This window comes from Tribolium castaneum, chromosome 2 (genome assembly GCF_031307605.1).
Source record: "Tribolium castaneum strain GA2 chromosome 2, icTriCast1.1, whole genome shotgun sequence".
NCBI classification, from domain to species: Eukaryota; Metazoa; Arthropoda; class Insecta; order Coleoptera; family Tenebrionidae; genus Tribolium; species Tribolium castaneum.
Window position 1 is genome coordinate 22,889,928 of NC_087395.1, and position 16,783 is coordinate 22,906,710.

General features: G+C 40.8%; 2 protein-coding genes and 1 non-coding gene across 6 annotated transcripts in view; 1 reads left to right on the top strand and 2 right to left on the bottom strand.

Annotated features, from left to right (window-relative positions):
• Positions 1 to 11,037, top strand: part of Nos (Nitric oxide synthase) — a 43,924-nt gene extending 32,887 nt beyond the window's left edge. For 2 of the 3 annotated variants that reach the window (XM_015983575.2, XM_008199953.3), the window contains exons 4-13: positions 3,201 to 3,292; positions 5,773 to 6,054; positions 6,167 to 6,638; positions 7,942 to 8,036; positions 8,083 to 8,406; positions 8,488 to 8,637; positions 8,701 to 8,875; positions 8,924 to 10,048; positions 10,406 to 10,597; positions 10,644 to 11,037. In XM_015983575.2, coding sequence (XP_015839061.1) covers positions 3,201 to 3,292; positions 5,773 to 6,054; positions 6,167 to 6,638; positions 7,942 to 8,036; positions 8,083 to 8,406; positions 8,488 to 8,637; positions 8,701 to 8,875; positions 8,924 to 10,048; positions 10,406 to 10,597; positions 10,644 to 10,751 — 3,015 coding nt within the window. In that variant the 3' untranslated portion in view covers positions 10,752 to 11,037. The remainder of the gene's footprint in view (positions 1 to 3,200; positions 3,293 to 5,772; positions 6,055 to 6,166; positions 6,639 to 7,941; positions 8,037 to 8,082; positions 8,407 to 8,487; positions 8,638 to 8,700; positions 8,876 to 8,923; positions 10,049 to 10,405; positions 10,598 to 10,643) is intronic. The other variant, XM_015983576.2, reaches the window with a different exon arrangement.
• On the bottom strand, positions 7,617 to 7,689 carry TRNAR-UCU (transfer RNA arginine (anticodon UCU)). Its single transcript has one exon. It is a non-coding gene; the product is annotated as a tRNA-Arg (tRNA).
• Positions 11,038 to 11,040: 3 nt separating the features above from the next.
• LOC655706 (23 kDa integral membrane protein) lies at positions 11,041 to 15,341 on the bottom strand. 2 transcript variants are annotated; one of them, XM_015983577.2, is made up of 5 exons: positions 15,062 to 15,341; positions 12,380 to 12,568; positions 12,148 to 12,330; positions 11,259 to 11,468; positions 11,041 to 11,210 (listed from the first exon to the last, which is right to left on the bottom strand). In XM_015983577.2, the coding sequence occupies exons 1-5, from the start codon at positions 15,119 to 15,121 to the stop codon at positions 11,136 to 11,138; spliced, it is 717 nt and encodes a 238-aa protein (XP_015839063.1). In that variant the 5' UTR covers positions 15,122 to 15,341; the 3' UTR covers positions 11,041 to 11,135. The 2 variants fall into 2 exon arrangements, with proteins under 2 accessions (XP_015839063.1, XP_015839064.1); XM_015983578.2 differs by lacking the exons at positions 11,041 to 11,210; positions 11,259 to 11,468 and adding exons at positions 11,559 to 11,757; positions 11,806 to 12,015 and having other exon boundaries at positions 15,062 to 15,333.
• Between the last annotated feature and the right edge of the window lie 1,442 nt (positions 15,342 to 16,783).

Sequence of the window (16,783 nt, forward strand, 5' to 3'; positions counted from 1 at the left end):
GACCGGCCCTTAAGCCGGTTCACTGGTGTCTCATTTGTCCCAGCAACGAGTAACTGACCGATAAAAATCATCTCCTACTTGTTTATGCACAAAAAATTGCAAGACAACTGAAGCTTTTGTCATTGGATATCGAAGAGATATTGCTCTCCCAACTGTAAAACAGACCAACCATAAGGCGTTCATAACTGGACAAAAATTGTTGCTTGATTATTTTGTAAATGTCGGCCATTTGGAATTTCTTGGTTTCTGAGAAAATTTCTTTGAATCTCATTTTCTTAGTGTTTCAATCACACAGTTGTTAAGTTTATTTTCAGTAACAGAATAACAATATTGAAAAAAAAAGGTCGTTGTTTACGTTACAAATAATAGATTTAAAACACAACACAAAACACCAAAATCTTTAAAAACTACTTCTTAAATTGTAATACGCCTGTATCAATAGATAGTTGGCCTTTAAAAACAAGGTTGTCTGAAATAGGATTGGTGAGAGGTCAAAAAAAATCATTAACGTTTAACAAAACTTACTTCCTTTTTTATCAAACCTCTAAAACTACAACAAAATAGTAAGCATTCTTGAAAATTTGAACGTTTATTAAATAAAAAAGCTGATTATTGTATTGTCATAATCATTAAGATTAGAATTGTTGTCTTTAAAAATGATGTAAAAATGGCATTTAAGTCATCATTTATCTCAAAAAATGATTTACCATGAAAGACTATGGAAAAACAAAAACTTAAATTATTTATGACTTTGAAATTTAATTGGCAACACTGAATTATGCAGAAACTGACGATGTAAGAGCTGCAAAATTTTCATATATTCTGTCTCTAAATTATTCAGTTTTAAGAAATTTCAGTAACAATATCGTTCCCGGCGCATCCACCATAATGCACTTCTCTGAAGTAAAATACAAAACTTCCTGATAACTTTACTTGGAAGTTATCTGTAGGAATCTGTTTTCCAAACTATTTTAAAAAACAAAATTAAATAAATTGACCAATTGTGACAATTGCTTCTCTTTATAAGTTGAAAAAAAGAAACGATAGAAAGATACGTGTTTAGCCTAGACATGATATAAACACGTCAAAAATTAATTAATAAAATTCTACGAACTCAATAATATATCCTAATGAGAGTAAAGTTATTTCGAAGATAAGAAGATAAGAATAAGAATAAGAAGAATAAGAATAAGAATAAGAATAAGAAGAATAAGAATAAGAATAAGAATAAGAATAAGAATAAGAATAAGAATAAGAATAAGAATAAGAATAAGAATAAGAATAAGAATAAGAATAAGAATAAGAATAAGAATAAGATAAGTCCTTTTCAATTTGCATAATTATAAAACAAATGACACACATTTCTAAACCCATTTCTTAAGAAAATTAATAATTTCTAGTTGCTTGCAATTTCTATTTTACAAACAACTATTAAATGGACTGAGCTGAATCTGCCAACAACAAATAAAATTTACTTGAACATAGGACTTCGTCGATGTTACGAGATCAAGCAATTTTTGGTGAAGAATTGCAAGTTGTAGTCAAAGAAAATAAAATAAAACCAAATGTGTAACTTAAGTTTTGAAAAATAATAGTTAAATAATAGATAATACCTTTGCTATTAAATTAAATCGAACAATAAAACATTCAAAATCTTCGAAAAATTTGATTTAACTCTTTTTTTAATTTTTTAATTTATTTGGCAAATATACGATGCGTTCAATTAAAGTTGTCTGTGGATTTGAAATTAAGTTGGCAACAATGAATTATGCAAGAAAAGAAGATTTTAATGTTTTTTATCTTTACAGTATTCACTCTAATCAATATCTGTGAAAAAAAAATTCAATAAATTTAAAAATTATTTTCCCGGCGCCTCCACCATAATTCACCAAATCAACTTAGCAACTTTTTGTGTAACTATAATGTAAAATAGGGACAAACAATCAAAGTTACGAGTGGAAACGAGCTAAATTTTTTATTCAATGCATTAACTCTTCTGATAAATTTAATTGTTTTCCGAAAAATACAACGAAACAGAAAGTACGATTAATAATTGTCTTTAAAAAATAGTCGGGAACATTTTTTGGTTTCGGGTCTGAAAATGATCAAAAACTGATTTTCCAGACTGAAGTTATTTTGAACTCAGTACGGTCATAAGCCACAACAAATGTGACAAGAGAAGTAAAGCCAGTACATATTTCTCCAGCCCCTCGTGGCCGGACCGTAAAAATTCCTGGCATCTCGCATTGAGGCATGTGCTTCTTGTGCGCCGTGTTTACCCATGTGGCTGTGCTGAAAGGCTCGCCTCTTGCAATAACACGGCCATTAGGCATCGTTTTGCCGCTGTAAAGAAGCAATTCCGAGTTTATCTGGTGGAGTAGGGCGGCGACGCGGCAGGATCTCGGTTAGATTAAAAGAGAGTCTCCGAATAAACTAAGCGTGAAAATCGTCAAGTCAACTCGAGCGTTCCTACTGTATAAAGCAAACAAGAGATTCGTCATATTGACGTTCAGATTCGACTTGATTAGCCTGAATCAGCATCCGACAAAGGCCTCTGGAAAAACCGGCACGTCCTCGGATTAAAGCGATGGTGCATATTGCGCCCGTAATGGGATTACCACCGGATTTTTTCGGGCGTTTGTAAGAAGCCCCGTGAAAATCTGGAGACAGCTGCGGTCTCATACATATTCCGAGCAGTGCGATAAACACAAGACCGTGAAGTGGGGATAAGTTGTCCACGGCGATTATGCAACGAGATTCAAGTAAACGCTGGCGTCTTGCCACCGACAAGAGGCTCCTCAAGACGCTGGGGCGAAATGTGACACTGGATCATAATTCTCGCATTATCGCAATACTCGAGCCGGAAATAGGAATAATAGCAGCAAAGGCGCAGAATAATGTCGCATCGATTGGGCTTAGGGGATCGATCGAGTGAAAAATCCGCGCGATGTGTTTTCCCTGATTAAATTTGTGTAGTGTCAGGTTGATCATGTCAGTGGCACGTTTACCAGAGCGATGCTCTGTCAGGGATACAGACACGCCGAGGATTACTGCAGAGGCGTAATTTTCCGTCTTAACATCGTTGGCATTCCCCGCGCACGCAATCTGCAGATTAACACCGCAAAAAAGTTTGTTATTGGTTTGCGAAAGAATGGACGTGTGTCGATCAGTTGGGACTGTTTGCATGAATTTGCTTCCAGGTTTTCGACTGCCGCTATGTGACCACCACCAGCGGAATGTTCGAGGCGCTGTGTAACCACATCAAATACAGCACCAACAAAGGCAACATTCGGTAAGAAACGTCTCCAGGACGTTTTTTCCTGGTTAAACATTCGCGCTGATCCGGGAAAAAACGCATTAAAAGCGCTCTAATTTAGATTTGAAAATTTCCCCCGGGAAAAAGTTGCGATTTCGTTAAGGAAGTTTTTCCCGATTTGGGGTTACACAGATGTTTTAATCATTTGATATTGTCAAACTGTCACGGCGGCTGACTAATGGATTTACCGTCTTGTTATAAAAATTAATAGGACGTCGAGGAGATACGCCCGAAAATTGCCAACCTAACTAAGCGGTGGCAAATCGGAACAAATTTGCCCGAGATGTTATTTTTTCAGACGGGCCGGTTGATTAACTGCGGGAGGAATTCAATCCAGTGTTTGTATCTTTTTCATTTTTTCGCCAATATCCAGAGTGCAGGCCCGAGATTGAGCGCATAATTTCCATTCCACCTATTCATTCCCATCAACAATATCACGGCCACATAATACAACTTTATCCATTCATGTTTATCATCGACATTCAATTATAATTTTCTTCGGCTCAACGTCACGCATCCACCGGTGGCCTTATTGTAATTACGAGGAACGGAAGCCATTGACATTTTTCGACGACACACACGTCGACCGGCTTGATAGTAATGGAAATCCTGCTCGCGACAATTATGAAAAATAAATATTTGCGGTCGCTAAGAAAGATAAAGTTCCCCATTTCGGCGATAAATTTCAGCTTTCACTAACGTATTCCCTTGTTTGTGCTCGGTACCACTCTGACAGCTTGTTTATACATATTAATGCCGAAATTACACCGAGGCACAAATCAGCGAAACTACGCGACAGCTCCAAGACGAAAGACGCACTCTCCTTTTGTTAGCTCTCTACAACCTGCAAATTTTCGGAATGTTCCCTGATTTGATCGCTCGTATTGATCTTGGCGCCGTTCTATGTACATATTTATTGACTTGTATTAGAAGCTGCCGCTTTCTTGATTTGTTTTCCCAATATGGCTCTAAGCCATGCATCCGAAATAATTGAACGTCAAGAAACACCATTCCTAGCTAATGCACCTCCAAGTGTAGATTTTATCAATATTTATTTAGAAACTTTAGAAAAATCCTTAAATGGTGCAAGCGGGACACAGCAAAAAATTAAATTGAGGCCCGAAGTCACAGTCATTTTCCATTTTTGTGCGATAATGCACCGCTAATTTAATGTCTTGGCCACAACAGTTATAGAAAAGATTGGATGACAAAGTCGTCTCGTTTTTCATTATTCCTGCACTTGACATTGAGACTGGTTTCTTCTAAGCGGGCAATGTTCCTCCAGCACCGGTAGACCTTTGAATCCAGATTAGAATCGTATCAGAGAGCATTCCGTCCGTGAAATAAGGCCATTTGCATACAAAACTCGCGTTCGATTTAAGCAAAAAATCTTAAACGCGATCATCTATATAAATTAAAAACCGTTCGTTAGCCCAATTTGTTCGTGGATTAAGCCGAGTTTGTATTTAATTTAGCACCTGCGTCTCTAGTTCATTTTTTCCTAAACCCGTTTCCTGGCCACTTACCTACACAGCAACTCAAAAGCTGTCGTTAATAATGCAACAAAGGCGCCATTTGTTTAAAAGCAGAAATGGACGCCATCTCCACCATCTCGCAGGATTTTTGTTGTGTTAATTAAAGACGTCTCCTACTATTTTGTTAATTCAAGTTTTAATTAGTTTTCGGCGAAATGCCATCGCGAATTATTTGTAGTTAATTAAATGAGTCGTTTTCGGTTGTGTTGCTGTCGTTTTTGACCATCAAGCTCGCTACGTCAACGATTAACGCCCGATTTGATCGCTGATTAAAAACTCGAAAGTGCGACGGGAGCGAATCCCCGTCCTGGGGGAGGTTTTTGCAGATCCCGGAAGAACGCAACGTTCCAGTATTTGCAATTACGGATGCGGAATCTTGCAGCACGTGCACAACTTCATTTTCACAACTAAATCCTCAGCTCGCACATTCCGAAACCAATTTAGACACATAAGTTGCGGGGAAAAACATTGTAATCTGCGAAAATCCCTTAATAAATAAGCGAGTCGGGGAAAGTCGCCTGAATTAAGTGAGCCAGCTTTACGCATAATTGTGGACGCGCGGAGGTGTTTTTCTTGCGGTTTACTTAATCTCTCCCAGGAAATAAATCACACAACGTCTATTATTTCAGATTTTCATACTTTGAAGTTTAGTGTTCGTCGCTTAAAAAAACAATTGGGCTTGGAGTAGCCTCAAATCTTCTCCGCAAAGGCGGTCTAAGTGAAATAAGGTTGGTTCATGTCAGGGGCCACATACTCGGGTCTCCCATCCATCAAAAATTCAAAGCGTTTCTGAAAGTTTCCATCGAAATTGGTGTCATTCCCGCGCGAACCGCACCATTCGCCCTAAAACCCCTCTCGTAACTGCGATTTTATGTAAACCGTATTCAAAGTCGGTGTAAAACGTTCTGCATTCTCCTCCAGGTCGGCCATAACGATCTTCCCCCAGAGAACCGACGGCCGTCACGACTTCCGAGTGTGGAATCCCCAGCTGTTGAGCTACGCCGGCTACCGGCAGCCGGACGGGTCGATCCTCGGCGATCCCCTCAACGTGGAGTTCACCGAGGTGTGTCTGCGGCTGGGGTGGCGAGGGCCGGGCACCAAGTGGGACATCCTGCCCCTGGTGCTGTCCGCCAACGGCCACGACCCCGACTACTTCGACATCCCCTCCGAACTCATCTTCGAAGTCCCCCTCACGCACCCCACGTAAGCACAACTCTCGAAACTTTCCCAATAAACTTCCGAGGACAGATCTGAATTTGCGGCAAACTAACTCACACAAACAAAAAATTATCGTGTGCGCTTTTTATTCGTACAGATTGGAGTGGTTCGGCGAGCTGGGGCTCAAGTGGTACGCGCTGCCGGCGGTGGCCAACATGATGTTCGACGTGGGGGGGCTGCAGTTCACCGCCGCCCCCTTCAACGGCTGGTACATGAGCACCGAGATCGGGTGCCGGAACATCTGCGACACCCACCGGCTCAACATGCTGGAGCCGGTGGCCCTGGCCATGGGCCTGGACACGCGCACGCCGGTGACCCTCTGGAAGGACAAGGCCATGGTGGAGGTCAACGTCGCCGTGCTGCACAGCTTCCAGGCGAAGGGCGTGACGATCGTCGACCACCACACGGCCTCCGAGTCCTTCATGAAGCACCTGGAGAACGAGGTGCGCCTGCGGAACGGGTGTCCCGCGGACTGGGTCTGGATCGTGCCGCCGTTGAGTGGGTCGGCGACCCCGGTTTTCCACCAGGAGATGGCTCTGTATTACTTGAAGCCGTCTTACGAGTATCAAGTGAGTGGAATTGGATTCGGGATAGAATCCGGGTAATAACTGTCATGAAACGCGTGATATACACACTGCAGCCGACGATTACCACTCTTGTACACACATTTTCGGGGTGTTAAGGGATTTGGGGGCGGAATGGACGCCAGATTTTCGTATTATTTGTCTCGACGTCAATGCCGAATCAATGGTTTTATCTTGAAAGCTTAAAAAAATTAATGCAGGGCACGTTCGCGGGGGCGTAATGAGGGGTGATTTGGAGATGGGAGCTTATCGAAAAAACTGCCAAGGACAATTGGCACTACTTCATTTACCTAAAGGCGTGAGCGCAAAGGGGAGATAATTTGATTTAGTTCGATAGCGGGATTGCATTAGAGAGGTGGTAATCTTATTAAAATCATACAAGTGTTCTGCATTAGATCAAACAGAATCATTTAAAAATCGAAGAGTCTCATTTCTTCGATTACAATCCTTGAAAAATCGCGTCCAGTTTGGAGCAATTTTTCACAGCGACGATGTCAATCATTAAGCTTCATTATTACCGTTTGCGTGTTTACGTTACGTTAGGAATTACCGCCCCCACCTCGAAAGCGCCCTTTTTCGTGCTGTTTTATTGCACCCCCGTGGAAATTCCAAATTGACATTCCGGGTTAAAAAGCACACTTGATGAGCACTCATTTTTCTTCACAAAAACAGCCGCATGGGCGTTCCGTACGATAATTAAGTGCAGTTTTTCCGAATCGACTGTCTTTTTCCCCGATTCCGCCACCCTCTTGTGATATAAAATGTACAAATTGCGTCGGCTTTTGCCGGCTTTACACAAACAAATCGTAAAGTAATCTAATATGAGGCAGGCGACAGATAAATTTGGGGGATTTCCAGTCGAACAGTGAATAAATAAAAGGGATTTGGAAATGTTATGGGCGTTGGATGAATAAAATTAATTATTATTTAAAAATTTTATTCAAAAAAAGGGGTTGAACAAGGCATCCCTGGTGGGGATCGAACCCACGACCTTTGGATTAGAAGTCCAACGCGCTATCCACTGCGCCACAGGGACGTTCGTCAAGAGCATCTAAACCTTTAACTTCAGCCACAGATATTTCCCTACATTCATTTCTCTTTTTTTCGAACAATTTTATTTTCATAATGATTTAAACAAGTGACCTGAATTACATAAATTAATTTCCTCGACAATTTGTAACATTTATTACAATAAATCAGCGTTTATTGAGTGTTGTTTTTTTAATTTGCGGAGCAGTGGCGTAACATTGGTTGGATAATAGGGGTCAGCATATTTTTTTTACTTCAGGAACCCGCGTGGAAATGCCACGTGTGGAAAAAGGGCCGCGAGTCCGGCAAGAGCAAGAAGCCAAGGCGCAAGTTTCATTTCAAACAAATTGCGAGGTAACTGGCCCTGGTTTTTTTTTTGAAAAATTACAGCATATTTTAGGGCGGTCAAATTCACGTCCAAGCTGTTCGGAAGGGCGCTTTCGCGCCGCATCAAGGCCACGATTTTGTACGCCACTGAAACCGGAAAGTCCGAAAGCTACGCGAAAAAATTGGTCGAAATTTTCGGTCACGCCTTCAACGCCCAGGTCTACTGCATGTCCGACTACGACATTTCGAGCATAGAACACGAAGCTCTCCTCCTTGTGGTGACGTCGACCTTCGGTAACGGCGATCCTCCGGAAAACGGCGAAGAGTTCGCCAAAAACTTGTACACGCTGAAGCTGAGCGAGAACGGAATTTCGAACGACGACGCCACCAAACTCAGGTAACTGCTAATACTAACTGACGGCTTTACTAATTTCACGGTGGCGGTCTAATCCTTGCTTTCCTCATGGTGGCGGCTCAGCATGACCATGGCTACGTCAAAGTCCTTCATTAAAGCCAATAGCCAAAGCGAGATCGCTACTGCCAAAAAGCTAGACCGCTTGGATTCGTTGAGAGGCTCTGTTAGCGAACCGTTGCTGGAAGACACTTTCGGACCTCTCAGCAACGTCAGGTAACGCGCTTTTTGGCTCCGGCTTCCAAGTTGGAAAAGCACAAATAACAGAAATTTGTCCAGATTTGCAGTTTTCGCGCTCGGTTCGAGCGCTTACCCCAACTTTTGCGCCTTCGGGAAGTACGTTGACAATCTCCTGGGCGAACTGGGGGGCGAACGGTTGTGCAAAATGGCCTCCGGGGACGAAATGTGCGGCCAGGAACAAGCTTTCCGAAAGTGGGCACCACAAATATTCAAAGTAATGTTCACAAAAAACTTAGACACGTCCCTTCACTTCAAATTTAAGGTTGCTTGCGAAACCTTTTGCCTTGACGACGACGACACTCTTCTCGAAGCCACCATGACCCTCCAGAGTGACTCCCTGACCTCGCAAACCGTCCGGTTTGTCTCCTCCAAAGCCGAGAACATCACCACGGCGCTCTCCAAGTGCCACAACAAGAAAGTCCACTCCAGTCGCCTCCTGCGCCGAACAAACCTCCACGGGGAGAAGTCCTCCAGAGCAACGCTCCTCCTTGAGTTCGAAAACAACCTTTCGTACAAGCCTGGCGACCACCTGGGGGTGTACGCCATCAATAGACCCGAACTCGTGGACAGGATCATCGCCAGGTTGAAAGGAGTCGACGCTCCTGACACCCCCATCGAACTCCAAATCCTCAAAGAAACTCACACTTCAAACGGCGTGATGAAAACCTGGACGCCGCATGAGCGCCTCCCGACCTGCTCCCTGCGCACCCTCCTGTCCCGGTTCCTGGACATAACAACGCCCCCAACCCCCAACTTGCTCCAACACTTCGCTTCCATCGCCACAGATCAGGAAGACCAGCGCAAGCTGGAACTCCTAGCCACGGACTCGGCCGCGTACGAGGACTGGCGCCACTGGCGCTACCCCAACCTCCTCGAGGTCCTGGAGGAGTTCCCGTCAGTCTCGCCCCTCGCCCCGCTCCTCATAGCACAATTAAGCATCCTCCAGCCGCGGTTCTACTCCATCTCCTCCAGTCCAGCGCTGCATCCCCACGAAGTGCATTTAACCGTAGCTGTGGTAGTTTATAGGACGCAAGATGGCGAAGGCCCCGTCCATTACGGGGTTTGCTCCAACTACCTCCAGGACGTCCCGGTGGGACAGGAAGTGTGTTTCTTTGTTAGAACAGCCCCCAACTTCCATCTGCCCAGCGATCCCATAACCCCCATCATTCTAGTGGGGCCAGGGACGGGGATCGCCCCCTTCCGGGCCTTCTGGCAGCACAGGCTGGCCCAAGTCTTGGCGGGGAAGAAGGTCGGGAAAATCTGGCTCTTCTTCGGCTGCCGCACAAACGACTTGGACTTGTACAAAGAAGAGAAGAACGAAATGCTGCGCAGGAAGGTCCTGGATAAGGTCTTCCTGGCATTGTCGCGAGAACCAAATGTTCCTAAAGTGAGTCAGCGTGCGACAAAATGGAATAAACAATTTATTTTTTCTACTCTGGTTTCACAAACTGTTCATTTGTTAGTAAATTTTTAGGAGTTGTATTGGCAGTGCTAGACTGAGTGACATCAGTCATCACTGTAATTTAGTGTGTGTTCTGTCAACAGCGTCAAGTCGTTTATTAATAAAGCCCGAATAATTATCAAAATTTAGAGAAAAAACACACAACAAAAATAGAAAGTAGAAAAAATAGTATGTTACATTCGATTTATCAGACTTAATTGTGCCACTCCTTCGTCGTGCTCCAAAACCATTTGTGTCACATAGAACGTCGTATAAAACGTGTATAATGATATATTATTTCAGACATATGTACAAAATCTGGCGCTGAAAGAGGCCGACGAAATCTACAGGATCCTGGTTTTGGAGAAGGGCCACTTCTACGTTTGTGGCGACTGCACAATGGCCGAGCACGTGTACCAAACTTTGAAAAACATAATTCAGAAGTACGGCGCCATGAGCGAGAAACAAGCCGAGGAGAAAATCTTGTCGCTGAGGGTGAGCTCCAGTGATTTGATTGTGGGTGTTTTAGCCAGTATTACAGGATGAGAACCGGTATCACGAGGATATATTTGGGATTACTCTGCGGACTGCGGAAGTGCACAACAGGTCGAGAGAGTCGGCGAGGATTCGAATGGCGTCTGAACCTTAACACCACTTAGGTTTATAAACTTGTTAGTTGTAGACGATGTTTTTATATAAAATATGTACAAAAAACGTTTGGAAGAAAAAATATCTTCTTGTGACTTTTCTCTACTACTTATAGCACAGACTCAGATTATGCACGATTAACTTCCATGTATTAGGTCTCCATATCGTTTTATCTCGTGGTTTAAAGCTTCTATAACTCCACATTGTTGTTGCAAAGGACAAAATGAATTACCATCGAATTTATGTAAACAATGCGATGTTTCGATTCAATAAAAATGATTACAGCAGTCGTTTTTTTAACAACTATTTTATTAGACAACATTTACAAGCGACAATTAACTAGTTATGTTACAAAAATAAAGCGAGAGTATTATCGGTGTTCCAACTAAGCGTAGAGGCTCCTCCTGTACGAATTCTTGACGGAACTGACTAGACAGAAGGCGAAGAACGCACCAAACAGCTGGAAGAAAATGGTCAAGTTCGGGGAAATCATCAGGTGTGTTCGTACCTCCACTAGTGCGATTCCGAGGACCACAGCACCGAAAACTTTCGACTTGTCAACCATGAACTCGTAAAGCGCAGAGACGCAACCGTTATGGTAGTACGACTCGTACTCCCGTTTCATGCACGGGCGAACTTCCTCCAAACAACACGAGTTGGGGAGCGAACCGTTCGCGTATTTGTACTCATCCGGGCCATTAAGACCGCAGCAATGCAGCTGAAAAGTGACTGGATCAGAGCTAGACCCCAACCCAGGCGGCACATGCAAAAAGGCTCCTCTCATATCTGACCTAAATCAATAATAAACTCCGTACTAAAACTTTTATTGTACTCGAACGTTTTGTAACAAATGGAATGGTTAAATGCGTCTTAAACTACAATATAAAAACAACTAGCTTAGAATTTGAAAGTGACAAACAAAAATAGAGCAAGGCTTAGTATGCGCTTCTTCTGTATTGGTTCCTTATCGAACTAGAGAGACACAAGCCGAACACGGCACCGATAATCTAAAAAAGAAACAGTAAGTGGGGGAAAGAGCGAAATTTTGAAAGTACCTCGATGACGGCAATCCCGATAGCAACCCCTCCGATAATCGGAGAGCTCTTTTGATAGAACTCCATAAGTGCCTTCGAGCAGGGCTTATCGTAAAACGAATTGTAATTGGTGGGTCTGCAAACGCTCACACCCTCCCGGCAACAGCTATGCGGCAAGCTGCCGTTTTGCAAGATGATTTGGTCGTAGCGGTCAAGACCGCAGCAATGAAACTATAACATCATCAGTAAAATCACTTGATCTAGGTGAGATACGGAAGAGAAGAGTACTTTACTCACCAAGACGAGTGCAAGACTGGGTTAGCGGAAAGTTAGTAAGAGATTGGTAGCACTGTCGGCACTTACCCAGCTTTGGATCACGTCGACAGCCTCGGTTTTCTTCACGTCACGGCCGTAGCCGTCGAAAGTCTTCTCGAGACTGTTGTGGATGAGGCGGCGCGGCTCCGCCTCGTCCTCGTTGATTTTAATAAAGGCGTACACGCCAATCGCCACTTGGATGATGAAAATGACCAAGAGGATGATGGCGTACTGGAAGGAGCAACAATGAAGTTTGGAAGTGGGGCATTTGCTTACTCACAGTGGTCAGCATGCAGGGACTTTCCTTGACGGCGCCGCAACAGCCCAAAAAGGCAGTCACGAAAACAATGGCCCCGATGATTATCGAGAGAATCGGGGCGACGCCGAAGTTCGAGGGCAAGGCGTCCGTGGCTTCGCTGTAGTTGAATTTGTACAAAACCCCGATTATCACAAGACCCAAGCCCGCCAACTGCAATTAAATCGGCACAAATTATATTCACAGTATTTTATTTAAACGACAAAAAAAAAATTATGCAACGAGCGGATGCGAGTTGCTTACTTAGACACGCAAGAACTTTACGCGTTTTTGTATGAGTGTTATTCAATTTTTTTTGTTGGAACATTTTAATTTAAAAAACGTTACTAGCATTTCAAAACAGGAGAGTCTAAATTTTTTACTGTGCAAAATATATAGCGTGTCCGTTTTTCGAGCTCCACTATGGGGGTTTCAGTTATTATAAGATATACGAGGTCGTTTAAATTCGGGCAAACAAAGAAAGAAAATTTGATGTCATTTTTGAAATTATTGAGAAAAACCAAAAATTTTTAATTTTCGTATTTATCTTTTAAGCGAAAACCAAAAAACTAGACGTTTTTAAGTTCTTCAGCCACTTTTTTAGGAGAAATCTAATTCTGTCATCGCCTTTTCCAAGGCGGTCTTGATGTCAGAGTTACAACACTCAGCTTTGGTACGCCATATTTGATACTTATATTTTTGAAAAGTCTTATTGTTCCTGATTACAACGATATATCACATTAAATGATTGATTAAAATTAAGAAAAAAGCGTTTTTGGAAAGTGTGCTTTAGAGAAAAATGCCAAGAATTTGTTTAACTAACTAAATTTGACAGTTCTTTTAAATATGAGAGCAGGATTTTTATAACTTTGTCTTGTCCCGAAAAATAAACTTCTGCTTATCATGTCCTTTGGTTGTTAAATAAGTAAGCTTGTAGGAAATGTGAAAGTTTCAGATCTAAATTCAGTTAAACCTCCAAAATCTAGTATGCCAAAAAACAAAACTGTTGACGTTTTTTCCAAAGCACTCTTCGCAGAAATTTTTCTCCATTTTGATCAACATGTAAAATCCGATCATATCATGTGATACATCGTTGTAATCAGAAATAAAAACACTTTTCAAAAATATAAAAAGCGAATGTGGCTTCCATAAGAAAAACCAAAGTTGAGTGTTGTAACTCTGACATCAAGAAGGCCTTGGCAAATACGAAAATAGATTTAGATTCTTTGTAAAAAAGTGCATGAAGAACGTCCTACTCACAAACGTCTAGTTCTTTTGGTTTTTGCTTGAAAAAATAAAAACCAAAATTTCAAATTTCCGTTTTTTTTCCAATAATTCAAAAACTAAAAATGACACATCGAATTTTTTGCAGGTAATTGTACAGCATAATAATAGTTTATACGGATACTGATGATTTATCATATTGCACTGATGAAAATCGCATTTATTACTGATCTCTTTATTGATGTCCAAATAGAATTATAATTATAAGAGACGATATCAAGGCCACCGCTGCGATTATGTTAGAATGTCAAAGGTTTGCACTCTGAACGTGATCTCGGTGCAAATTTATAAATAAAGCTGATGTATCGGCATAAAAATAAGGCTTGTTTGTCTCGAAATTTACACGTTGCTAATAATTGGTGAAAAGCAGCAATATCGAAAATTTCGCGGTTTTTGGCACGACCTCTCGCTCTGACCTTGATTGAAATTGGTTAGTGTGGAGGTTGGCCACTCCTATTCGCCTCTTTTACAACTTAACATTAACCCACATTCGGTTACCTGTCGAATGCATTTTAAAATCACTATCGTTATCCACAGGAAGCGGACGTGGATTATAATTTCAAAAAAAAACGGTCACCTCTGGTGACGTTACATGGGCAATAAAATCCGGTGATTCACCGGTTTGGGGATTGGTAGCCCTGTTTGGAAACCACCGATAGCCTTGATGCAACACGATTGAAGACATGAATAAATGCGATAATTATGCAAACGACCGTCTTGGGGATTGCGTAATAGTGAAAACAAAACGAATCGACTGCAATGGGGGCTCAGGAAGGTGGAATTCGCAAAACGCGACTCATTTCGGAAACACGTGCAGGATGAGCCAACCGACCTTCGCGGAATAATCATTTGTAATGAATCGCAAAAATTTTTTTGCCAGTATTTTGGGAAAACGTGTCGATGGCCTTAAGATTAACCACAAAATCGTAATAAGCTGTAGTTGGCGTTTTGTTTATTTTTTATGTTTATGACTCATATGCTCCACAAGTCTAAAATAAGAGCAAACAATAATTCAAGTATAATAAAAGAACAAAACGAATAACAGTTATAAAGCTATAATGATATGGACGCAAAAACGCATTCAAGGCCTGAATTTCGAAACGGCCTTTAATTATGGAAAGCCTGGACATTCCTAAATTAAGTGTGCGACAACAAAGCGAGTTATCACAGATGGCCAAAGATCGGTCGCGGTTATTTTCGTCTCTAGAATAATAATATTTTGGGCGCTTTATCGCGCGTCGTTCCGTAGCGAGTGACCTCTTGCTTATTCATGTGTTTTCTCAGCATCTGCATGATGTCATGAGCTCCTCCCCTATTGGTGACGTCGCAACAGGTTTTCGGGTACAACTGTTTTTACCCCATGTTACCCCACACAGTACTTACCGCGAACACGAGGTTGGCGAGAAAGACGAAGTATTTAACGAGTCCGGTGGCACAGCCCATCTTCGGCACTACAACACAACTGTTTTTCGGTATTTTTAACGCCTCTAACCCAAATAGCTAAGGAATGGCGCTTCGCTGCTCGGCCGACGCAACTCACTACTGAAGAGTGGTTACATGGAAAACTGGTTTTGTTGTTGCTTTCATTGGTTCACGGCGCGTTTGTTCTATGCACTTAGCTCGGTCGAGTTGACTCAGTTTCTCAGAGAACAACTCGATTGAAATTTAACTGGTTAATTGGGAGGTGGGAGGATCACGCGCCAAAAAAATACCGACTAAGTGCTCCCAGCAGGGAGGAGCTGAGCCTTAAGGATTTTCCGCAAGTGTGTCATTTGATTAAATGCGCTAATTGGAAATTTATGCCACAACAGGCTATTTTCATGGCGTGAACTAATTTTATGTATACGTCGAACTACTCGAAATCATAAATATGTGAAACAATCTGAACGTTTCCGCGATATGACTCATGGTAATTAGCACAAATACGACGCTATTTTCCTTGAATAGACCATTGTTCAAGAAAGAATATGAAAAATTACATGAATTACAAAGAAATATGCAGCTGTTGTACACATACAAGTGTTTTTGTGGAGGATCTCCTGTGTTAGACGTTGCTGTATGCAACCAACAATACACCCAATCTGTAAAACGTTCACCACGTGAGATTTATCAAATAAAATAAAGTAATAAACGTTGCAATATCAAACAAAAGTACAATGGTTTTATTAATTTTAGCAAATATTTTGAAATAGGTATATTAATAAACTTGAAAGTCATTTGCATAACAATACAGGGTGAGTCATTAGTGGGTTATTTTGGATTTTTTTTAAAATGCAACTAATAACACTGATTTGAGCTGACAGATCAGTAACCGTAGAAGTTTGAAAATTAATTTATTATTATTATTATTATTATTATTATTATTATTATTATTATTATTATTATTATTATTCATTATTATTATTATTATTATTATTTGATATTTGACTCTAATTCAATCAAAAAATTTGCAAATTATTATTAATAAAGCCTGATTGTTGTGCAGAAAGGAACTTAATACAAAAATAAGGTCAACCTGCAAAAAGCATATTATATTTTTCCTATACTTACCTCCAACAGTAAAACTATTAAACACTCAGAAACCCGCGTTTTTATTAAATACTTTGTATTTTTCTTTATGCATATAATTTTTTTAAAATTTTATTATTATTATTATTATTATTATTATTATTATTTATTATTATTATTGTTATTATTATTATTATTATTATTTAATATTTGACTCTAATTCAATCAAAAAATTTGCAAATTATTATTAATAAAGCCTGATTGTTGTGCAGAAAGGAACTTAATACAAAAATAAGGTCAGCCTGCAAAAAGCATATTATATTTTTCCTACACTTACCTCCAACAGTAAAACTATTAAACACTCAGAAACCCGCGTTTTTATTAAATACTTTGTATTTTTCTTTATGCATATAATTTTTTTAAAATTTTATTATTATTATTATTATTAATTATTATTATTGTTATTATTATTATTTGATATTTGACTCTAATTCAATCAAAAAATTTGCAAATTATTATTAATAAAGCCTGATTGTTGTGTAGAAAGGAACTTAATACAAAAATAAGGTCAGCCTGCAAAAAGCATATTATATTTTT